Source organism: Sander vitreus, chromosome 2 (genome assembly GCF_031162955.1).
Source record: "Sander vitreus isolate 19-12246 chromosome 2, sanVit1, whole genome shotgun sequence".
NCBI classification, from domain to species: domain Eukaryota; kingdom Metazoa; phylum Chordata; class Actinopteri; order Perciformes; family Percidae; genus Sander; species Sander vitreus.
This window is the reverse complement of record NC_135856.1, coordinates 11,501,863-11,526,185: the sequence shown is the minus strand read 5'-3', so window position 1 is coordinate 11,526,185 and position 24,323 is coordinate 11,501,863. Positions and strand designations below refer to the sequence as shown.

The 24,323-nt window shown below is 42.5% G+C and overlaps 1 protein-coding gene across 1 annotated transcript in view; it reads left to right on the top strand.

Moving 5' to 3' along the window:
* Window positions 1-24,232, top strand: part of pkd1a (polycystic kidney disease 1a) — a 57,135-nt gene extending 32,903 nt beyond the window's left edge. The window contains exons 24-56 of the mRNA XM_078277728.1: window positions 1,227-1,379; window positions 1,800-1,940; window positions 2,455-2,776; window positions 2,960-3,176; window positions 3,767-3,926; window positions 4,039-4,182; window positions 4,333-4,477; window positions 5,998-6,312; window positions 6,486-6,574; window positions 6,750-7,068; window positions 7,600-7,777; window positions 7,944-8,208; window positions 8,291-8,486; window positions 9,301-9,471; window positions 9,573-9,716; window positions 9,809-10,016; window positions 10,108-10,234; window positions 10,363-10,473; window positions 10,737-10,786; window positions 11,202-11,416; window positions 11,566-11,644; window positions 11,808-11,923; window positions 13,484-13,677; window positions 14,346-14,540; window positions 14,674-14,813; window positions 15,250-15,380; window positions 15,676-15,784; window positions 15,928-16,053; window positions 16,814-16,985; window positions 17,115-17,405; window positions 18,933-19,067; window positions 19,892-20,209; window positions 20,406-24,232. Of these exons, the coding sequence (XP_078133854.1) occupies window positions 1,227-1,379; window positions 1,800-1,940; window positions 2,455-2,776; window positions 2,960-3,176; window positions 3,767-3,926; window positions 4,039-4,182; window positions 4,333-4,477; window positions 5,998-6,312; window positions 6,486-6,574; window positions 6,750-7,068; window positions 7,600-7,777; window positions 7,944-8,208; window positions 8,291-8,486; window positions 9,301-9,471; window positions 9,573-9,716; window positions 9,809-10,016; window positions 10,108-10,234; window positions 10,363-10,473; window positions 10,737-10,786; window positions 11,202-11,416; window positions 11,566-11,644; window positions 11,808-11,923; window positions 13,484-13,677; window positions 14,346-14,540; window positions 14,674-14,813; window positions 15,250-15,380; window positions 15,676-15,784; window positions 15,928-16,053; window positions 16,814-16,985; window positions 17,115-17,405; window positions 18,933-19,067; window positions 19,892-20,209; window positions 20,406-21,476 (6,747 nt within the window). The 3' untranslated portion in view covers window positions 21,477-24,232. The remainder of the gene's footprint in view (window positions 1-1,226; window positions 1,380-1,799; window positions 1,941-2,454; window positions 2,777-2,959; window positions 3,177-3,766; window positions 3,927-4,038; window positions 4,183-4,332; window positions 4,478-5,997; window positions 6,313-6,485; window positions 6,575-6,749; window positions 7,069-7,599; window positions 7,778-7,943; window positions 8,209-8,290; window positions 8,487-9,300; window positions 9,472-9,572; window positions 9,717-9,808; window positions 10,017-10,107; window positions 10,235-10,362; window positions 10,474-10,736; window positions 10,787-11,201; window positions 11,417-11,565; window positions 11,645-11,807; window positions 11,924-13,483; window positions 13,678-14,345; window positions 14,541-14,673; window positions 14,814-15,249; window positions 15,381-15,675; window positions 15,785-15,927; window positions 16,054-16,813; window positions 16,986-17,114; window positions 17,406-18,932; window positions 19,068-19,891; window positions 20,210-20,405) is intronic.
* Window positions 24,233-24,323: the final 91 nt, after the last annotated feature.

The following is a 24,323-nucleotide window of genomic DNA, read 5'->3' as shown; positions in this document are numbered from 1 at the left end:
GAAGTACTGATTTAAATTATGACAAGGTTAACGAAAAGCCATTTTTAGATAGATATTTGAGGCACATGTTGATATCTAAATGTATGCTTGTATTACACAAGCATGCACGCGTGCGTGCGTGCATGCTTGTGTAATTCATTGAGTGTTTTTCACGCTCACCGCGTCCTTGGCTGGATGACAACACATTCTGCCTGTGCAGCAGAAGACCACAATATAAGACCCAATAGGACGGGTGTGTCCTGCAGGAGTTTGTGCATGTGCATGTCTGTTTGTGTGTAAATCCAAGCAGACAGGCATTTAAAGGGTTATGTAATTGTTTAGAGATAAATTCAGCATTCCACAGCTGGTGCTTTGCTCCCCACCCTGAAAATTACAGTACAGACATAAAGAACATGCACACATACTACACACACTCACAGCTGTGTACCACTACTGATAAAGAAAAAGAAGGACATTCAGTCCGACCACAAAGCGTGAAACAGTTTTGCACTCGACACAAAAGATGGAGAAAAGGATTCGACAGAAACTCAGTTGATCAACTGTTGTACACTCTCCTGACCTTGGGTAAAAGGACCGTCAGAGAAGATAGAGTTTTAAAAGAGAAATCAACTCATTCACTTTTACACAATGTTGCATTTTTTGCTTTTCTCCGAAGTAGACAAACTATCACAACATGTGAGAGTTTTTAGTTGATCACCATCATTTCAATAAGATCTTTACAAACAAGATTGGATGGAGATAAGAATGGAAATCAGTAACAATGTGATTATGGTGAAGAAACAGAGTGATTGTTTATTGAATATATTTTATTTACTCACTTAAAAACTCCAAAGTGAGGAAGTAGGATTATCCCAAATAAAAGATTAAAACATAGGTCTTTACATAGTTTGCTGTTCAAATGAAAATGAAATCAAATGTATCACATAATCACATATGAAGGTTCTAGGCTATGTAGGGCTTTATAAACAAGACTTTAAAGCCCTGCCTTAGAGTGATTGTTCCTTCCCCTAGTTGGATTGGACTAGACTCATTTTGTTTTTTTAAATCAATTCTATGAGTCAATTCATGAGTAGTGGGGTGTGTTGACCTCTTCTGTAGTGTTAGGTCCTTTGGAATAACTGTACTGTTCTTATTGATTTCTTAGGTAACCCAATCCAGTAAAGTAAAGTAAGAGAGAAATGCAATGCAACTTGGGCCAATTTGTCCCTCTCATTTTCTGCTTGCAGGGTGCAGAGCACTGCTCCAGTCTGAACTTCGGCCTGGGCACCAGCGATCCGGTGCTGGGAATCTCCGGCTCCGAGCTGGAGGCGGGAGTCGAATACACTTTCAGACTGACCATCAGCAAAGATGGCATGGCGCCAGAGTCCACCATACAGACTGTAAGTGCACACATTCTCCTACACACATGAATACATGCATCCTTCAAGTCAGTGGTTCCCAACCTGGGGATTAGGATCCCTACAATGGGTCACAAGATTAATCTGGAGAATCACAATAACCAGTCTCTTGAATGAATACACCATTTTCTCCCAAATCTCAAGTTGTCAGTGTTCTCTATATCCTCCTATAAGAAAAGCTTTGGTATCTCTCTCTCTTGTTCAGCTCAACAACAGGATAAGCTGCTGCCAGTTTTTATTTGATGGGATAAAATACAACATAAGATTAAACAATAAAAGATAGTAGAATATAGGAAATGTTGATGATAAATGTGTTCAATCTTATCATAGTGACTGCACCCTATATACTGCCTGAATTGTTAAATCTGACTGTGTGCGTGTGCGTGTGTGTGTGTATCACAGGTGCTCGTCCAGAGTGGCCATATTCCCATGGTGTCTCTGGAGTGTGTGTCCTGTAAGGCTCAGTCCATCTACGAGGTCAGCCATAACTCGTATGTCTACCTCAAAGGAACCTGCACCAACTGCCAGGGATTTCACCGTGGGGTAAACACACACACACACACACACACACACACACAGAAAGGCACAAGCACTCATTTCAAATTGAACTCTCGGTGTCACAGCAAAATGAGGTCACTGCACCGCAGAAGCAATAGCTGCTCCACCTCTCTCTTTTATTCAGACTTTCCATAGGATGTGTGTTGTGTGTGGGTGAGAGAATGAGATCATTGTACAACTGGAGCCAGAGCCAATATGTTTGGTACTTACTAACACAGGGAAACATTTTGAAAGACAAAACATTTGTTGAGTCACTGGGCCTGGACCCAGAAAAAAAACATGCTACTGTAAAAGCCTTAAGCCAGGACAGTTATTTAGCCTGGTTTCTGATTAATCATTCATGTATTTAATTGGCACTGCCAGTCACTACTGTTTCTAAGTGTTGCGTTGAATCAAACACATTAAGGCAAACCTTAAAAAAAAAAAATAATAATAATTTTATATTATCACCAAATGTAGCTTGCTTTTAGTAAACTCTCTCTCTCACTCTGCCTCCCAGCGCTGGAGTGCCATGACGCTGCAGAACAAGACTCTGGTCCTAGATTCATCCTCCACCACCACAGGAAGTCACGGCATGAATTTGGTGCTGCGAAAGGGCGTCCTGCGCAACAAAGACTCCTACAACTTCACCCTGCACGTGACCGACGGCAGTCTGGATGGCGACGGCGCCGCCTCCATCACTCTGCACCACAACATGCCCCCCGATGGCGGGGAGTGTCACCTAAGAGGGGGAGGGGAAACAGGGGTGGAGTACAGGGACAGAGACAGTGAAAGGTGGAGGATACGCACACTGTTGGACCGAGTGCACTTCAACTGCTCAGGTAGGAAGCTGAACGTGTGGCCTTGCTCTCACACACCTGAATCACAACATGCTTGCTTTACTCTCATCCTTTCCCTTTGTTTTGTTTTTTATTTATTATTATTATTAAATTTGTTTCTGTCCTGTCTATTTAGCCCATTACTGATCATGTTGTTTGTCGTCTTTCTCACTTCCTTGCCTCCAGGTTACAGTGATCTAGGGGTCTCAGAGACTCCTTTGCTCTACAGCTTACTGGTGACACGCTGCAGAGATGACTACTGTGAGGACTTCTGTGTGTACAAAGGCAGCAGCCCGGAGCACTCGGCCTTCCTGCCCCCAGGCTTCAGCTCAGCCGGCCACCTTGTAGTTGTATTAATCACAGTGGAGGACCACCAGGGAGCTGCCATCATTGCACTCAACAAGTACTACATTTTACTCAGCTGTTTGGTTCAGTAAAGCAGCAGTGAGACCAATTAAGATTCAGTCCTTTATCTACAAACATCCCAAGCTACCGTAGCGAAGCCTGTGTATTACTAAAGTTTTTCCGAGCGGTACAATGAATCTCCGCCATCTCCAAGGTTTTTGTTCTGTTGTTGGATACTTGCCTTCCTGTCGAAGTAGAAAAGCCAATGAATTTCACCACAAAGCTTAATAAAGTTTAGCTCTGTGGTGACTTGGTGCCTTACAGTAGGACATTTCAACTAATACTGTAGTGTGTTGAACTGTTAATTTAGCATCTCTTTGATCAGTCGCTACTATTATGGGCTCTAGCAGCTAGGAAAATATGTTTCTCTCCAAAGTTGGATGTTGATCTATTTAATTTTACTGTACATGTATGCCAGAATTTATTTTTTTTAATCCCATACTATTATTGTAAGTGAATTTGTTAGCCCTAGGTTGACTAGCACGATTTATTAAACCATCAGTACTGGAGAAACACATCCAAGTCCACACGAATATAGCAAAGTAAAAACACTATAATTATAACTTTCTATTTTGTGCATGTGTCCAGGACCATCAAAGTTGTGCTGCCAGATCCGCCCCCTGCTTACAACAACCTTCCCCATTGGCTGTCTGAGCTGACAGACAGCAAACTGAAAAAGTTGTTGGAACAGGGAGACTCCCAGAGAGTGCGAGAGTTATCATTGGCTCTTATTACAGTCCTGAATGAGGTAGGAGAGGCCTAGCCACCCACATCAATTACTCTAATGCATTTATCTATCAAATTATTCATCAGTTGACAATACATGAAGCATACTTATACCTGTATTTACCTTCTTCCAGTATGAGCAGAGCAGGGAGTTGGCGCCAAATGAGCGTGGTCACAGAGTCAGAATCCGCAGCAACATCACCAGAGCGTTGACCGCTCTAGACCTGACCACTGTTAACGACATCCAGCAGACCTCCGCTGCTTTGGCTCAGTGCACGGTGAGCAGGATGGAAGGGGGGCGAGGTGGGAAGCAATGGAAAGAGGGCAGAATATCATAAGAAAGAAGTTTAATTGAAAACAAAGAATAAAGCTAAAATGAAGGAGATAGTCAAAGAAGCAAAACAAATTATGAGTTTTGTGTTTTCCAGGCGGTGAGTCGAGAGTTTATCTGTGAGGAGTGTCAGAACAGCACTCTGAACAAACTGGAGTCCATGCTTAAGATACTGCAAACTGACACCAGGCAGGGCACAGTCACTCCTACTGAGATAGCTGACAACATCCTAAACATCATGGGTAAGAGAGAAAGCTTTCTGTATCTCGTTTTTTGTGATAATTTTTTTTATTAGCACCATTTATATCATTCAGACATACAAAACAAATTCCACAATGTGTGACAGGTAATGTCAGATGTGAGTGGGGGGAGGAGTCAGCTTTGAGCTATCATTTTCTTGGTTGCAGTTGAGCCGGCTAGCCAAATTTTCCTCTGTCTCCCAAGCAGGTGAAATTTAGAGTCATCATTAAGTAACAAAACAATCGGGTCAGTAGGAATTCAACATCCTATCACATCAGATATTATTGATGTTGTTTTATTCCAGAACACATGCACCTGTTCACACTCCCAGATCATATGCAGGAAAGTCTGTTTGTTCAGGTTGACAGAACGTACAATAGGGAGTGGGAATGACTTTAGAGACGTATCTCTTCTGAGGAGTCCAATATGTCCTATGACATATGTTGAAGTGGATATACTGGTGATTTGGGTTCTTGGAACAGTGGAAAGTGTCCCAAACTGTCTCCCAATTAATTGTGTTCCCCTCAGGGCTCAGCTCTCGCTCCCATTTCTTTACTATTGGGAGTTCTCCTATGGATACTTGCATCAGTTTAGCATAAATCTTGGACACTAATCCTCTCACAGGAAAATCAACAAACCATTTAATGACTGGGTGCACCTCAAGACTGTTTCCCCATGGCACTCCATAACATGTTAGGGCTGATCTTAAGCAAAGATAAAAGTAAAAGGATGTCCTGGGATGTTTCTGTATCTCTGTAAGTGCATGAGCGTTTCCATCTTTTCAGAACAGTACCATTGTGTCTAAATAACGGTAAACTGTAACATTAGTTGGGAGCTAGCAACATGTCTTATAATCATGCCTGTTTATTGCTCAGTGGAGGGTAATGCTTTCTCAATGGTGTTGCTTATAATAACCAAATTGCATCCTTGGTTTATAAAAGCAGACCAAGAAACAATGGCTACCATTAAATGTAGACATGATGGGTTGATTTACGTAGTGTTGTGCTGTAAAACTGCTACTCCTGCTCATAATATAATTGTATTTCTGCTACTTGTTCTATTGGATCCATATCATTTTGTCAACCTCGTTACCATAAAGGCCTTCGTATTCTGTATTTAAAACCATCTTCTGTAGATCTTTCATTAAGCAATCAATCAATTAATGCATTCATTGTGTGAAACGTGGTGGCCTTTGGGTAAAAGCTCCTCCTGAGCCTCTCAGTGCTGGCCTGGTGTATCTTGTTCCTTCTTCCCGACCTCAACACAGAAAAAAGGCTGAATGGTGGAGATCAGTCATCAAATTGCAAAGTCCATCAGTGATTGGCTGATTCATTAACACCACCACTCTAGTTTCTGTCCCCTTATTTGGAAGATGTATGGTTGGTATCTTGAGAGAAAACAAACTACATTGAAACTGTGGTGTATGTTTTCTCCACCCTTTTATTTTTTTGTATATTTTTTTTTACCTTACCATATCTTTCTTAGCTGTTAACCCGATCTCATATCCTCCCCCTCCTTCCAGGTGATCTGATCCATCAGGTCAGCCAGTCAACATCCCAGTCTTATGTCCCGCTTGCCCCTTCCAACTCCTCTTCTTCCTCCTCTGGAGAGGAGCAAGGAGGCCCCCTGTTAGACCCCTCTCCCCCCTCACTGGAGCCGCACCCTCTGCGAGTGGCGGCCAAGGCTTACAGCCTGTCCTCTGTCCTCATGCGAATCCTCATGCACGGCCGTGTGCTCAACGAGGAGCCACTTGTGCTGAGGGGAGCTGAGATTGCTGCCACAGGAAAACTAGCAGACCCCCAGAGCCTGCTCTGCTACCATGGCAACAACAGTCCAGGTGAGCTTGTGTATTTAGTGTCTCATGAACTGATGAAAGTTATGTTTCTGTAGTTGGTCATTTCCATCCCCTATATCTATAAGAAGTTGTACATTATGAACGTGATGAAAGACATGCATACTAGTTTATATCTGTTTAATCTTCATCTCTCCTCTTCTCTTTTATATTTCCAGAGTGCGAGCGGTTCTCCATCCCCCGAGCATTCAACTACAGTCTAGGCAGAGCTGCTGCAGGAAACAGCATTATGCAGCTATTGTTTCAGGTAACATGATGGAAAAAGTCTAGTGTTAAACCTTCTTTTTGGATCGCTGTTAAAAAACCTGGCAGCATGAAAGCTGCTGGTTCCCCAAAGTCTCTCACCAGTACACTCACAGAAATAAATTGTCTTTCTCTAATTCCTCTCATGATTTTCTCTCCCTCCTTCTTTTCCTCACCAGGTGGAGTCTAACCCCTTCCCCTTCAACTACGTTGCGAACTACACCGTCTCTACCGAAGTGGCATCCATGGAGTTCCGGACTGAAAATGGCACCCAGATTCCCATCTCCGGACTGGACGACAGTCTGGCCATCACTGTTGCTGTTAACAATGGAAGTAGCGGAGCAGAAGCAGGTCCTGAGGGTTCTGGTGCCGGAGGGGTCCCCACTGCTGAAGCTGTTAACATCAGACACTGTGACTCGGTCATTGTCAGGGTCAGCACGGGAAACAACAACCGACAGGCGGGGCTGTTTGTGCAGCTCAACTTCACCTCTCTGGAGGGTGAGCTCTCACGTTCACTACTTACGTACATTATGTAATGTATTCAATACAAGAAACACACCCATTGGTTGAGCTTACAATGTTCAGTTTTTGTTGTGTGAGTAAGGTATTTTAAAGCTGTTGTGTTGGACTGCATCATAAAAGAGATGGACCTCTTGTTGCCTCTTTTTTTTTATTATTCTCACTTTCATTGTAATGTGTCCAAGGAGCTCTGATGCTGCAATTTTCTCCCGGGGATCATTAAAGAACAATTCTGTGTTGTTTTGGCACCCATGAGAGAGGCTATGTTGAATAGGTTTGCCAACATATGGCTATCATATGGGCGACATAGGGAGATTACAAAGAGGTTAAACAGAATTCATTGAACTCACTTTGTGAATTATATAACTGCCTGGTTTTGTCATTTGGTGATGCAACGTGGTTCCTAAAAGTGGTTTGATAAAGGCCTAATTAAGTTATTTTTTTATAATTTTTTTTTACTTTGATATGTCAGATTCATTCTTCTCATTATTTTTTCCTTTCCTTCTCCAGATGCCAGAGAAAAGGTCAAAAGAGAAGAGGATATGGAGGAGCCATACATCACAGCCTACCTTCATTCACATGGAAGACCCAATGAGTTCAACTGCACGGACAAAAAACGCATCACACTGAGCATGACCAGGGGTCAAGATCTCGACCACAGGAAATACACCTTCTTCCTGTCGCCAGAGTAAGTTCATCCACTGCCGTGTAATATGGAGTTTACTTGTTATGTACTATTGCTTGTGGCAACTGAGGGCCTAGGGTCAAGCTTTCAGATTACCAAGAAATTAATTTAGGATTTTGTTTCTGTACGATTCGATTACAACCAAATTCTTCTGTCCTGTGCTGCTCAGGTCTTACGACACCACTCTGGACTACTTTATCAACGTGAGCACGACCTGCAGCCCCAGCTCTCAGCCTGTAGGTGTTCGACTGGAGGTCGGGGTGTTTGCCTCTCTGTGTCAGTACTTCAGTGAGAGTGAGAAGCAGTGGCGGACAGATGGCATGGTGCCCCTAGCAGAAACCAACACCAGCAGAGCTGTTTGTCGCACCAGGCACCTCACGGCCTTCGCCGCAGGCCTTTTTGTCCCAGCCAATGCCATCAGCTTTACAGTGCCAGTCAGTATCACAAACACAAACCCTATTTTGTGCACATGCACCAGATAAACACACACTTTAAACCATTTTTCTTGTCCCTCAGGAGCGTTCTGGTGCACCAAGCCTGGTTGTGCTGTTGGTGTGTGTGTTGGGTTTACTAAGCTATGCTGTGGCAGCAGCCATCTTGCACAAGTTGGACCAGCTGGATCTACGCCGGGCTGGTGTGGTTCCACTCTGCGGCCAAGACGGACTCTTCAAGTACGAGGTCCAGGTCAAGACTGGCTGGAGTCGAGGGGCAGGTGAGTTAGTGACGGGGACACTTTTAGTTTAGTTTAGTTTATTAGTGTATTTGTCAGGGACCATGCACAGTTCAAAATGATTTTATATATATATATATATAGTACAATATAAGACCTACAGTGACTTACTACTGTATTGGCTTGCAAAGGCAACCCTGATTTAAAAGTTGTGTTAGCAATCTAAGGCACTTGCAATCATAATACTGCATAGCTTTCTGATTTATCCACATTCCACTACAACACAAGTTGCATACTGTATCCACTTTTGTCTGCCGAAAAGCACAGTTTTTAAGTTTGGCATCTTATAAAAATGTGGGGTTTGGGTTCTTTACCCTGGTGTTAGTACATCCCACCCACCACACAGCAGCGTTTAGACATTTTTCTGTTGTTTGCTAGCAGACAGAATTGACAAGGAGGCACCTTCATCCAAAATAAAGTCAATGGAGAACAATTAATTGTTTTCCCGTCCGGTGTGGGTGGGACTTAAATGTGCTCTGTCTCTATACATTTGTTTATTTATACATAAATATATATATATATATATATAAAATCACATTTTAAAAATCAAGTTATTCAAATAAAATATTGTAAGCATGACAAACTAGAGAGAGGTAGAGGGAGACAGAGAGAGAGCATTCAAGACATAACATGTCTTGAATGAACATGACATTTTTGTGCAACCCTCCTTTATCAAGTGTAGTTTCTATAAGAAAATGATTTGTTGTCAGGTCAGTGCCTTAATTAATTGAACTGCAAAAACTGCATTAAAACAACAAATAGTTGATATAGTGAGCGCCTCTCTCTGTCCCTCCAGGCACCACGGCTCATGTGGGAATCAGTTTGTATGGACGTGAGTGCCGCAGTGGACACCGCCATCTCGACAGCAGAGGAGCTTTCACGCGCAACGCTCTCGACATCTTTCATATTGCCACGGATACCAGCCTGGGCAGCATCTGGAAAATACGAATTTGGCATGACAACAAGGGTACTGTTTCACACACAAAAGAGACCTGAAATCACACAGACTTTAACCAGCTGATATTTGAACAAATTTCTTGTAACCATCATTTCTTGACCCTCTCTCAGGTCTGTCTCCAGCATGGATGCTGCAGTACGTCTTGGTCAAAGACTTGCAGACAGGAAGCAGCCACTACTTCCTGGTTGATGAGTGGCTGTCAGTCTACAATGAGAGAACTGATGGACAGGTGGAGATTGAGGTGGAGGCCTCAGGTAAGAAAGCTACAACCAAATCATCCGTAATAAGCATCCACTGATGATTGATGCCGCTTTGTTCACTCCATCGTGCTTCTTCCTGTTTCCAGAGGAGGCTGTGCTGCAGCTGCCCCGCCGTCTGCAGTATGAGCTGCAGAGGGCTCTGTGTGAGAGTCACCTGTGGCTGTCTCTGTGGGAGAGACCCCCCCGCAGTCCGTTCACCCGCCTACAGAGAGCCACGTGCTGCGCCGTGTTACTGCAGCTCATTGTATTGGCCAACACACTGTGGTACAGCATTGTGGTAGACAAGAGATACAGGTACAGGAAGGAATGTCTTTTCTTTTTTTTTGTCCACTAATACAACTACTGCTGATTTGTTCCTACATTTCAATGCAATCCTGTGTTGCAGCCCGCAGGCCGTGTCAAGGTTTTCTTCATTAAATGGAGAGACAGTGGCTGCGGGCGTGGTGACCTGTCTGATCGTCTACCCTCTCTACCTGCTCGTCTTCACGCTCTTCAGAATGAGCCGCAGCAAGGTAACACAACCCTACCCGAAACTATTACACGATCAATGTTTTTAGTACCTCCCATAGGCCAAACATGAAGCTGAATATTTTCTGTGTGTGTGTGCGTGTGCGTGTGTGTGTGCGTGTGTGAACATTAGTGCGTGTCTGTGGAGCAGGTGCCACCACAAGTGGATCAGGAGTCGGTGGAGATTGATGACTTCCTGGACGACTCCATGGCTGGGAGTTCTTTCCTCTTTTTTAATGGCGAGGTAAAGTCTCATAGGAAAAAGACTGGGATGTAAAATTGAATCATTATAGCTCAGATGCCTTTTTATGTATTTTTTTTTTTTTTTACTATAGAATCAATATAAAATGAGTATAGATCACATGTTTTTTCCGGCCTAGTGATTGTGAAAGAAAGTGCAGCCAAGCAAGGAAACATGTTTTGCTTTCCCCTTGTGAGATCATTAATCTCTCTCTCTTTCTTTGATTTTCACTCAATTCATCTATTCATCATTCATCTGTCTCTCAGACCAACTCAGAAGAAACCAACGTGGACTTGCCCACTCCATCAACCAAAAGGTGAGATATTCCGTTGCCATGACAGTACGTTTAGATAATGCATGACTTTACTTATTTGAAGAAAAATGCCAAGTGTAATTGCCAATTCACTAACGGTATGAGAGAGAAAAGCAGAATAAAGAGCATAAAGAAGTACTGTGCTCTAAAACAGATGGAAAAGATAAAACATACAATTTATATTGGGGCTTTTGTGAATGTCAAATGAACAAAGCGATTTATCTTTTGTCAGAAAAGAAATATAAATTCAAAAAGGTATAATTGTCTCAGCACTTAGTCTAATGTTATTTAAGATTGTCCTCTGAGAAACGATTGTTTTGTTAGGTTTAAGAGAGACAGAAAAGGAACCCTTAGCGTAAGTGAATCATTTTCCGAAGTCCCACTAATTAACAAACATCTCTCTCGCTCTGTATTTCAGTGGGGAGAGTTGGGGCATGGCAGAGGAGGAGATGGAGGACAGGGATTGGCCAGAGCTGTTGAGTGATGTGTCTGTAGTGGGAGGGGCGGGGCATGGGGCAGGGCTGCCCAGGCTGAAGAGGGGTCAGGGGAGCAGGCACCTAGGTGTCGACATGACCTTTAACCCTGACGACGAGGAGGGGACTGACCAACACAACAAATATTTCACCTCCTCAGGTAACCGAAACAGGAAGACTTTTAAACTAGTTGCACAAATCACTTTTTAACTAAATTTTTTTGAGTACATAAAGCATTGTTGTTGTATTATTACACTTTCTGTGTCAAATGAGAGTACTGAAGTCCAAGCTGTTGCTTTTCACTCACAGACGAGGACCTGATCAAACACATCCTGGCAGATGGACAGAACTTTTTTCCTCAGGCAGATGAAAGTGAGATGGCTGACCTGTAAGTTCACTTTTTATAAATTACAATGGATTCACTAGCTTTACTTGGAACATTTGTGGATTTGCTTGAGTATAATTATTTCCTTCGTGTGTGTGTGTGTGTGTGTGTGTGTGTGTGTGTGTGTGTGTGTGTGTGTGTGTGTGTGTGTGTGTGTGTGGGTCAGGTCGAGCATTTTCGGAGACAAGACTGAAGTGATTCTCCTCCAGAAGCTGAATGAGCCTCTTCCTCTAGAATCTGTGAGAAGAGAACCACCAAAAACTGCTTTCACCTCAAACACAGGTTAGAATTACACTTAAAGCTGTGGGAGGCAAAGATTCCATAATAGATTCCATAATAATCTTTCAGCATATTTTAATTCAAGTGGTCTGACAGAAAACTAGACTTTGCCATCTCCTCCTAGGCTTTAAAAAATCTAACCCATGAAGGTAGACTTTGGCCAATCACAGGACATTTCAGAGAGAGTGAGCAATCCTATTGGCTGTTCTACAAATAAAGATGGAATAGCTAATCAGAAACAAGGACTTACCTTAAATCTGCCATATTGTTAATTTTTAAAGAAATCATTAAGATTAAATAATATTAATTATTTGGAAATAATTGGGGTAATGGGGAAAAAAATTCAGTTGCTGGCTAGTTTAGTGAAAACATATGATATGGGTCACTTGGCACCACATTGCACATATGTGAGAGTGATAAAGATGTAAGGAAAGTGATATCGAAACAAAATGAATGTGTCTTGCACCCCTGATAAATGATTAAAAACATCCTCCCAAATGTTTAAATCAAATGAAAATAATTTTGCATGTTGCTTCAGACCAGTGATGTTTCAGAGAGAGATCAGAGACTTCTGGACTTAGAGTCAGATATTTCTAAGTTGTAGAAATGTATAATATAATAAATAATTTTTATTCCAGAAGTAAAATCTGCAGATTTTTACTTTTATCTTTAACTTAAAGCTATAGTGCGTATACAGAGAGAGTTGTGTTGAGCTGATAGTCTTAATTAGCTTTGTAGCAACTCATTTGGCAATGGCTTGAATGTAACGGACGTCCATTAATATCAAAAAGTTACGCACTAAAGCTTTAAGTCCAAAGTCTCCCTTTGAGCTGTTAAATAAATACTGTATTGTCTGTAGTGTTTTCATTAGAGTTGGTTGACAAGAACGCTCTGCAGAAAATGGAAAAAAGGTATTTTTTCTCCTTGTGATAGTGGTCCTACTACTTTGTTGCAGAGTTACTGAAATCAGTCAGTCATTGTAAAAGATCTTCAAATTAGAATTTGAAGGGCATCCAAACGTTATTTCCTCATAGATTAATTATCTGCAAACTGTTCTGCTGTTGCTCTGCGTGCTTTGTGTAAGACTCGTAACTCTCTTTAGGTAAATAGCAAAGTTTGATGATTACTTTTTAAAAAGAAAGATGAGTAATAAGTAAGACTGTTTTACTTTTATTCAGTAATGAGCCCGGTGCTGGCAGCTGAGTGTCTCAGCTATTATAGTTGTGTTTTTATGTGAAACCAGAGTATATACTGTACATCATGCTTTCATTTTGCTGCCTGAACGTTTAATAAGCAAAACATGTCCTTTGTTGTCAGAGAAAAAAAACTGTGTCCAAAGTTCTTACAGCAACATATGTTCTTGATTGATTTGTTAGTAACCTTATTTGTTGAATAGACTTTGGAGAACTTTTAAATATGTAAAAATGTGTATACTCTCCAAGGTCTCTATCTGCTTTGTTTTGACTATGGGACCTTCATATCATCTGGTCCTTTCCTTTCACTTTTCTTTGTCAGTACTTCCTAATACAAAGTTGATTTTTTTTTCCTCTCCAATTGTGGCAGACGTGTGTCGTCCCAGACGGTTTCCTCCCTGGTGTGGACGTGCCGCCCTGTGGGGCAGCTGGGCAGGGATCACTCTGGCCAGTGGCGTTTCGATTTGGGCGGGTCACGGCTTCAGTCAAAGCGTGGCCATGATGTGGCTCATCTCCTGTTTTGCCAGTTTCCTGTGTTCCTGCCTGCTGTTGGAGCCAATTAAGGTACACACACATTTAATCTCAGAAATTCTAGTTTACCTCACACATTTCTAAATTCACATCATGCTAAATGTTTTTTATGCCTCCGCGCCAAAGATAGCCGTGACTAGAGGCACCATGTTCTCAGGTTACCACTCTCAATTCAAAGCTCTGAAACACTGTACTCTACCTTTTCATCAGCAACCAACATACAGTTAAAAGTGACCGAGCAGCTGGTGAACATAGTGGAGCATTTAGCAGCTGGATGTCCAGATATTTCCCTCAGGAGTTGGTAGAAACCAAAAATAGAGCTAAATATTGGCCAAAAACAACAACACACAAAACACTATAATAACTTTATGAGGTGATATTATTGTGTTGTGTTTACAGTTTCTTTCGCTGCCTCCATGTGGCCAAAAAATCTCTTGACGCAGATGTAAAGAATACTTTCTCCTCCCGCTTTTGTACCCTTGAAACACTCGCCCTGACTTCAAGCTGAAAAACAGGCTGTTTCTCCTTTGTTACTGAAAAGTTGGAACACACATACTACACATATCCAAAAGTTGTTTTGACACTCTCTTGAGTATTTCCTAGTTTCACTTTTGGGTTGAGTAAATTCAACGACCTCTTGACTATTAAAAGACATTCCAAACCTAACAGCTCCTTTGCTCCCCACGCCCTGTGTCCCGCAGGTGTTGTGTGAGGCAGTTTACTATGCAGTGTGTGTGCTTCGCCTGCGTCCAGAGGACCAGGACGTGCTGGTTGAGTTCCCCCGGGTGGAGAGAGTGGTCCAACGGGTCCCCAGGGTGAGACCGCCACAGGGCTTCGCTCTGTCTCAGGCTCGACACCAGGCCCGCAAGGTCCACATGCTGCACACCATGCTGAAGGTGAGTCAGAAAGAGAGAGACGTACAAGGTTAGAGAGATGATGCTGCAGATTGTCTTCGTATCTTTACTGTGTTGGAGATATTTAGAGCTCTATTTCTTGTTTGTTAACAGAATTGTTGCTTGTCATTTTCAGAATTTCCTGGTTTACATGTTTTTCCTGTTGGTGGTTTTGCTTCTCAACTACTCTGACTCAGCAAAAGACACACACAGCCTGAGACTGCGCACTCAGCTGCAGCGGGCGCTACACACACCTGAGTACCACAACATCAGCAGGTACACACACATACACACACAAAATTCACAAATGTGAATCTTTTTTTTTGTATTGTTAACCTTTTATTCATTTGTTTCGTTGAGAATGAATTGAAATCTCATTTTTCCAGGGTGACCATCTGCCTTGTATGAAGTGATGACAAAATGATTTCCTCAGTTTTTCCTCTTGTGTGCTCTTGCAACTGGATGTGTATTATTGTAGTCATACCAAAAGAGAACAAGAGGGGGAAACATAAGCTCAAGCAAACTTTAACCATAACTGTTGTTTGGCATGAAGCAGATCCAAATTGTCTCTTTACTATGTCTTTACACAAACACGCTGGAAGATGTTGTTTGTCAACAGATGTTGATTACAAATTCTGACAACTCTGTAACATATGACAAGCACAACATATGAATATATCTCTTTTGCAAATCCTCAATTTTTTTCTTTTAGCCGAGCTGATGTTCTGATGTGGCTGAACGATTCGCTGTTGCCACGCCTACTGGATGACTCTACCCTCTTAAGAGACACGGGAAGCGTGTTACTCGGCACGCTGAGGCTCCGTCAAATCCGTGACAAGCAGGGTGAGATTAAAATGTCACTGTCTTTTATTGTGAACTTGGTGGGAGCTAAAGATTGAAATAAACTGAGACAGAAAACCTCACTAACTTATTGAGTCTGTACATATGATAGCTTTGAAAGCCACTTTTGGAGACACGTGTCTTTCTTTCAGTAATCTTGAGTCAACGGCATAACATTTTTAGCATCACAGGGACTCCAGCAGACATCATTATTACCATTTACCATACCATACAACATCTATTTACTGAACTCATTCTCTTTCATGATAGAATGTACTCTTCTTGCTTTTTCTTCCAGTTGCAGGTAATTCCAGGGCAGGAGACAGTATTTGGGGAAAGGGCTGGGTTCCACCTCCAAACAAAGACGCTGAGAATTTTACTGCTTTCAGAGCTAATGATATAAACGGGTAAGAAAAGGACTGAAAGCCAGACTTTAACAAGGCAGGTGTTAAGTTAGCGTGTGGGTCAGATTCAGTATCTATTTAACATCTGTTCTTCTTTAATATGTTCTTTTTTTCTCCTCTCTGTCCCCACCCACTCGTCTTTCTAGGGCGTGGCATCTGGGTCAGATGAGCTTGTATAACAGTGGAGATGTGGTCCAGCAGCTGAACAGAAGCCTGGAGGAGGCCTCTTCCTCCTTACAGCAGCTGCAGCAGCTGCACTGGCTTGACTACAGGTAGCTAATGTGGAAAGAAAAGACTGGAAATAATGGAAAAACACAGACATTTAAAGTCAAAGTTACACCAACATGAACTAAGAATAATAACATCCTAGTGCACTGCCGGACATTAAATAAAAAATTTTTTGCTCATTGATCTCACTGACTAGGTCGTTCCAAAGTCCAGGGGCCAGATGTAAGGAAGTAGAAATCAGGCTCGTGCACACAATTTCACAATGATTGGAATAAAACAGAACCATGCATAATCAAGGCTTTTTAAATCTGGAGTTTGATTCTCCCTGAAGTGCAATTTGTCTTACAGCCTGCAGACATTAAAAAGTTGCACATGAGATCATCAAACCAGTCAGTCAGTAAAGAATGTGCTGAGAATGTGGGCTGGCTGTCATCAATTGTTCTGAGAATAATAAATAGTGGCGTAAATAAAAACTTTATTTCCACATTTGGTATTAGGTTGCAAATATTCATAGGGGAGTAACTGAAAGTCAATAAGAAGTGGGTGGTGGAGGCCCCTTACGGCACATTGAACTGTGTCTTGTGATTTTTATTTCTCATGTGAAATAAAGCTTCCTGTGATGGAAACACCCAGCTTAAATTAGATAAATAAATTATTAAAGTTGGTTCCAAAACAGAGAGGTAACCAAAACAGGAAGTGACTCTATAAACTATCTTGACTCCTGATGTTATCTATAAATTGTGTGTGTGTGTGTGTGTGTGTGTGTGTGTGTGTGTGTGTGTGTGTGTGTGTGTTCGTTCATAGGACCCGCGCTGTGTTTGTGGAGTTCTCGCTCTACAACATCAACACAAACCTCCTGGCTGTCTTCTCCTTCCTGTTTGAGTTTCCAGTTTCTGAGCGTACCCAATCCGGCCTTGACCTCCTTGTCATCACTCTGTGGCCAATCACAGGCCTGGACCTGCAGCTCCTTCTAATGGTAGGCCCTGGCAACCCCTCTGACATTAAACAAAAATGACCTGCCACCATGCTGCACAAATCATTCCCTCTGTTCCTGGCTTTGTTACTTTGGTGACACCTCCCCAGTTTAACGTTTCCTGTTTTGCAGATTGTCCTCCTCGCACTGGTGTTGTATTTCCTGGTGCGGGGGATCTTGGGCTTCCTCCGAGAAGGCTATGTGTACTTGCTGTCAACCTGGAGACTCCTGGGCATCTGCAAACTGGCTCTGGCAGCGTCTGTCTGCGGGCTGCACTTGAGGCGCTGCACAATGGCCACGCAGCAGTGGGCGTCGTACATGAAGCACCCACGGGATGCCTTCACAGACTTCTACCCCTTGGCCAGACAGAGTCAGATGTACACAGAAATGTCTGCCTTGCTGTTGTTCATACTGGTGCTCAAGGTAAGAGAGAAAGGCAGAGGAAAGCAGGGCTAACTAAAAACATTTAAAAAAAAAAAAATACAACTTTTGTCTAATTTTTGTAATGTTGACCCAAGTTAAATGTGCCCTGTGGAGTTTTTTTAAAAACTAACAAAGTTTATGTTTTCATTCATTGTTACTCACCAAAATGCATTATATGTATCTTTGAGGGCTAGCAAACGTCATGAATGCATTTCCTTCCAAAAAGTTTAAACCTGCATTGGTTTACGTGTTAAATGCTAGATCGGATCCGCTATATATGTTGACGTGGTTAGGTTTAGGCATGACAAGTGGGGATTGGTTAGGGTTAGGGTAAGAATAACAGGGTTAGCCAATCAGAGGCAGGATAGGGCGGGCTACGAGTCACGTAAGTTGACGTTGACGCGTCTAAAAAGATTCAATCTAGCATCGACCACCAAAGTGTTCTATGCGAGTAACTACATTTTGGAAAATGGCTGCTATGGTCATTATAATGTTAATGTTAATGCAGTGGCCCAATATCCAGATCTCTTCTAGATATATTGAGCTATACATGTACCAATTTTGGTGCTTTTATCACAAAATGAACAATAGGTTAGCTATGCCGCACCACTACCTGCCTTTGTTGGCACATTGCTGCCTATCTTGGCACATTACCTGCAGATCAGCGGGATCGTGTGAAACCATCGGCAGGAATGTGTATCTCGTCACCCGTATGCACAAGTGTGTGGATATGTGTTTATGTGTCCCTTGTCAGACAAACCAAACAGGGACCCACTCATAGAAAAAGTGCTCCATAGCGCTACTTAAGGAAACCTTTAATTTCTGAGCTCTAATGCATTGCTGTAAAGAAGTCTGATATATCATATTCCTCTGTGCCAGAGCTCCATTGTTGTCCAAAATCTATTGAAACACATCAATGAACCACACTTTTCACTGGGTGACGTGTTCCTTCAAGTTTATTTTGACTCAATCCCAGATACACCATCCTGCTGCTATAAATACTCACTAGCACCATATGTGTATTAATACGCAGCTGAAAATAGTCCCCAACAAATTCACTATTTTATCATGTTTGAGTTACATATGCTAAAGACTAACAGCGGGCACAAGAGAGTGGGGAAGTCTTTAAGAGGAACTGGTTGGGGGTTTTGTTTTTTTCATGGGATTTGGTGGCAATAAGAACAATATAGAATAATCCCAGCGTTGCCTAATAAAGACTGACTTCCTTGTTCAATGTTGGCCTACTGTACTTGCTGTAGTTGCTACTGCAAAATAAATATGATGTAAAGACTACAATGCTATCAAAACAGCTAGAAGTGATGACCAAACTATACAAGTAAGGCCCAAGTTGTAATACACAGTGTGTGTGTGTATATATATATATATATATATATATATATATATATATATATTATAATAATAATAATATATATATTTATTAAGATTTGATTTAATACCAAGAGAAAATATTTTTTCTTTTATTATAGTTCTCTCTCTCTCTCTCTCTCTCTGTGTCTGATCATCCAGGCGTCCCACCAGTTGCGGTTTCTCAGAGAGTGGGCCGTGTTTGGCAGAGCTCTGCGGCGCTCAGTCTGGGAGCTGCTGGGAGTCGCCCTGGCATTACTGCTGTTGATGCTGGCTTACTCACACACAGGACACCTGGTCAGACTTTTTCTGTATCCTCTGTTCTTTCTATTTCTCTCTTGGTAGTCTTTATCCTTCGCGTTCTGCTTCCGGGATTGCTCCGGTGCTGCAGGAAATTCCGCCGGATGTATGTATTTTCCGCTTTCTTTGTGTTGGAATTTTAAATTCGGTGGATTTCTGAGGACTATGGTTAGCTGCTCCTCAGATCTCTGCAGGGTAAATTGAGACAGCTAGCTAGACTATCTGTCCAATCTGAGTTTTCTCTCGCACGACTATTTTGCCCTCTGAAAACAAAAGACTCACCGGCAAGTCCAAGCAATGTTTGACAACACTCCTACTCAAAAAGCGATATTACGAAATTTCATTTTAGACATTTATTTACTATTTCATTTATATATTACACTACTTGTGTGAACCCAAGACTTTTGTAAACTAATTTCAAGCACCAAAACAATTGAGTTAAGGTTTATTTTCGCAAGAGATTTGAGAAATTTCAAGAAGCGAACATCAACTTTTCAGCTTTAGGGCCAAAATATCTCTTTACACATTGCTCTGGAAAAATTTGGGCCTCACTGTACAGAAAGATTATTAAATTATGTTTTTGAGGTGCGCTCCTAGGCACCTGACTTTAAGTTATTAATTATTGGTTCACAAACTGAGTTTTTGATTATTGCAGTGAAGCAGATTTTTGCAGCTGCTTCCCCTAAAAATGAGAATAATTGTGCCCTGTCCAAATGAAAGCATATTTTTATTTATTGGCGTTTCCATTTTGTGATATAAGTGAAGTACTGCGAGGAATCGGCTGGTTTTAACTGTTTCTTCCTCTGTCTCCTCCACTCCAGCTCTTCCACTCTGTATTCGACAGCTACGGCAGTGTGAGCTCTGCCTGTCTGTCTTTGTTGGGCATTGGCGGACGTGGTCTGCTATCATGCTGGACAATTACCGGTCCCTCTAGCATCATCTCTGCGCTTGTGTTCCACTCGAGCTTCGTTGTACTTCGGCTTGTGTTGCTGTGGTTGGTCACCTCTGTTTTACTAAGGAACTACCGGCGCGCACGAGCCGAGCTGTACCGTCCAGCTGTGGATCTCCAAGACTACGAGATGGTTGAGCTGTTTCTCAGACGGCTCAAAATGTGGATGGGGCTCAGCAGGGCCAAGGAGGTACATTTTCTGTTTCATATCTACAGCCATTGGACCCATTTTTATAAAGATTTTATAGGGACAAAATATGAAGGGTAGCAGACACTCCATTAGTGGCTATGTCTCTAGTACTATTTAGAAAGATATACATTAATCCTTCCACACCTGTCCCCTGATCCACGAACTTCCCTTTTGTTTTCTTTCATCCTCTTCTTAGTTCCGTCATAAGGTGCGTTTTGAGGGAATGGAGCTGCCACCATCCCGTTCGTCCACCACCAGCGACTGTAAGTCCCTGTGCTTGCCACCGCTGGACGGTCCTGACTCCCCTCCCACCCCAGACAGCGTTGATGCGGGCTCTGAGGCCTCATGGTGCCCGGCCTCCTCCAGCCCCTGCAGTCTGACCGAAGCCCCGGGGATCGGCCTGGGACTCGGCTTGGGCCTGGGTTTGGGCCTCGGTCCAGGAGTGGTGATGGGAAGTACCAGCTGGAGGGAGAGAGCAGAGACTGAAGCCTCTCTGAGGAGGCTCCTCCCCACCCTGGACGCCCTGCTGCAACAGCTTGACCGCGTCACTATGGCAACAGAGGATGTGTACCACACTGAGTGTAGACTGGAGCGAACCCAGAGGAAGAGGAGGCGTAGAGGGAGAGAGAGAGGAGGTGGTGGTCAGGGAGGGAAGAGCGAGGCAGGACAGAGAGGAAAGGGTGAGGACAAGGACTCTGCTGGATGGAGAGAACGAAGGAGTGGCAAAGAAAAACACAAAGGGAGCAAAAAGGGGAAAAAGACGGACAAAAGTGAACTTCTAAAGGAGTGTGGAAACACTGCTGCCAACCAAAAAAAGACTCCAGTAGCTACACCTGTTCCCTTTTTAAAGCCCAGACCAGCCTCTGCCACTACACATACGCCCGCTCCTCAATCATCAGCCAAACCTTCAGTCAGCGCACCTCCACCTCCACTAGTCACAGATAAATCTGCCTCTGACACCTCCTCTCTCCCCGTCTCATCAGAAAACACTCCCCCTTCCCATGTCCCGTTGCCCAAAACACCCTCCGCACCTCCATGTACCCCTGCACCTACCCCTTCCTTGCCATCTACACCTGCCCCTACGCCCAGTAGCCGGGACTGGGACCCCCCAACAGAGAGAGAGGCCCTGCCCTCCTCCAGCCTGTTCAACCACCCAGCTCACACTACCACCATTCCTACACGCAAGAGAAAACGCAAACCCCCACCCCTTAAAAACAAGGTGCACCCCAACCTAGACAGGCACAGCCCTGGACACCCCAAATCCTGAGGACTCTGGATAGAGGGACAGCCAGAAGTAAAAGGTAGAGCAAAAGAAAGGTGGGTTAACGATGAGAGGAAGACGGGGGGCAGCAGGTTTTGTCCCCTAGGTGCTTCTCTCTAAACCCAGAGAAAAGGAGAGAAAAAAGTGGATGGGAAAGTAATAGGACAAAGCACAGGATGGAAACAAGAATAATCACAGAGACAAGAGGTTTGGGGTAATGAAAGATGAACAGGAAGCAATAAAATAAGACTTTGCATGTTTATAAGCAGTGATCCGTCCAAATCCCAGTTCAGTTCTCTCAGAAACAAGGTGCAGGTCACCAGATGCTAAGTCAGCAAAGTAAAGGTCAACATCGAAATACTTCCTTATTTCCCCGGACTAAACCTAATCCCATGTGACCCTGGAGGTCATGTGGGGTCACTGACAGGAGCACACGAACGTGCTCACCTGAGGATTTAACAAACTAAAAGCAGACAATGCAATCAGTCTTTTTTTGTGTATCAGAAAAATTGTGTCGATTTCTCCGTTATGTTGTCTGTCTACATATTTTTATATTGTATATTTCGGTCACCATGGGTACTTGTGGCCTGTTTGAAAATAGTCATGTTATATGAACCCAATTTTGCATGCAGGCACACACAGATACACGCACATGCAGGTATACACATGCATAGAAATAACACTGTAGGCACAGACGCTCTAATTTTAATGTGCCGTACACTTCAGCCCACCGAGGTACAAGAGAAAACAAAAGCATACTGTATATACACACATACACACACACACACACACACACACACACACACACACACGGTTGTTGGGATCCCAGCAGCCAGTTTTTCAGGGTGCAGATATAACCATCCTCTCCATACTGGAAAAGTAAGGAGAAATAAAAAAGAAACAAAGATAAGTGGAAGCCACGAGTAGTGACAAGGAGGAGGTGTGGCAAGTGGTGGTAGCGCAGAATAAAGTAGCGTAGGAGCGTTAGCAAGAAGGGGAAAAGAAGAAGGATAAGATGATGCTCAGTGGAGAAGATGGTTGTAGATAGAAGTTGAGGAAGCAGGAAGGAGTTGCCTTCACTTTTACAGTACTGACCATTTACACAAGTTCTGCCATCATAAAGCTAAACTGACTCCCAGTCTGATTATCGTTTCAAAATGTTGTGTTCAATATGGTTGTGATTTAAAAGCACTTTTGTTCTGATTGTTTTTTAATGAGTTGTGGTGTAAAGTAATAAGCTTGGTGTCCAAACCAACAGAGAAATCTTTACTCATACTGTAGTTTAACCATAAACGTTGCCAAAGCTTATGCGTCATGTATACATTTTGAGTTTTACCATGTAATTCATTCATTCATTGTGTACTTAGCACTTTATTTCCTAATGGAGCTGATATCCATTGCCATATTTAACTCTCATGTGTCTAGATTCCATTTAAAATGTTAACACATTATTGGAACATCCTAGTAAGTATTATCAAGTTGTTAAAGCCACAGCTAGCAGTCGTGTGTGTACTTTTGTCTGCTCTGGTAGTTTTGTTGTCAACTTTCCTGTTTGTTTTTTTTGTCTTATTTTGATTAACATACATACTTCCTGTGTCCATTGGACAGATCTCAGGGAACCCACCCTTTCCCCCCCTAACCTGGAAAGACAACCAGGAAAACCAAAACTGGGGGCAAAATAGGTGTTTTCAATAATCTAAAGGAACTTATATATTTTGTGGTTAAATCATGCCAGCCTTAGACTTCATCTTCCTTCTTCTCTCAGCCAAAAACTGGGGACTTATGTGTCGGCGCCCTGTTTTCATAGGTACTGACAGGCAGAGTGTCTCTTCCAATTAAACCCCACCAGCATAAAGCAAAATGCTAACTAAATGATTTTATTTTGAAACATTATCTCACCTTTTTCCTGCACAATACGTTGCATAAGATATCACACATTCCAGGCTCTCAAGAAAAAGGAACGAAAAAGACCATCTGTGTGTGTACATTTTTGTATATATTGGTGCTTTGTGGTGTATATATTTTTGCTTTTCATGATCAGTATTGTTTATGTGCTGCAGTGGCATATGCATTAGGTCAAGCACTGGTGTTGCAAATCCCAAAGTTTTACATTTTTCCAATCTAATTGAAGCATTACAGTCAAAGCTATATATATATAAAGCTTTGTTCACAATATGCCAACTACAATCCACAGGAAGCTCAGCAGTTGACAGTTAACACCTCCACTGGCCTTCTTAATCCTGGTCGGTGCACAGTGTGCAACAAGATAGTGCCAAAGCCCACCTTCTTGTCTTCTGTCTCTTGTTTTATTTGATGCATTTTGTTTTAAAATGGTTACAAATTTGTCTCTGAAAACATTTCATCTTTGTATCTCATATCTGTATTTTGCAGTTGTAGCACTTCTCCTGCTTTTGCACTTGACAAAGTCGAATAAAGAGTTTGACAGCTGAACTGTGCATAATGAAATGGTTTTGGTGTTGAACACTAAGTAAGGGATAATGTAGAGTAGGTCATTATTGCAAATTGAACTGCGACAGTATGTGGAATGATCATGAATCACCCTGAAAGAGTTAAATTCGCAATAATGATCGGCTCGTGCTGCATCGTCTCGCAATATTGCACAGCTAGTTATTTAAAATATCAGTTTTACACAGAATGATTTTTTTAAATGACTATCGATTTTAAAATGGTCCTCCAGTCTGCATCCATAGCAATGGTCTGTTATTCAGAAATAACAGACAGTAGAATGCCATAACTGACTAATCAGATGTAATAAAATCAATATGTAGTAGTTATTCTCCCGCCCTCTGATCCAGGTTTATGGTCTGCAATCCAGCGGTCACAAATCCAACT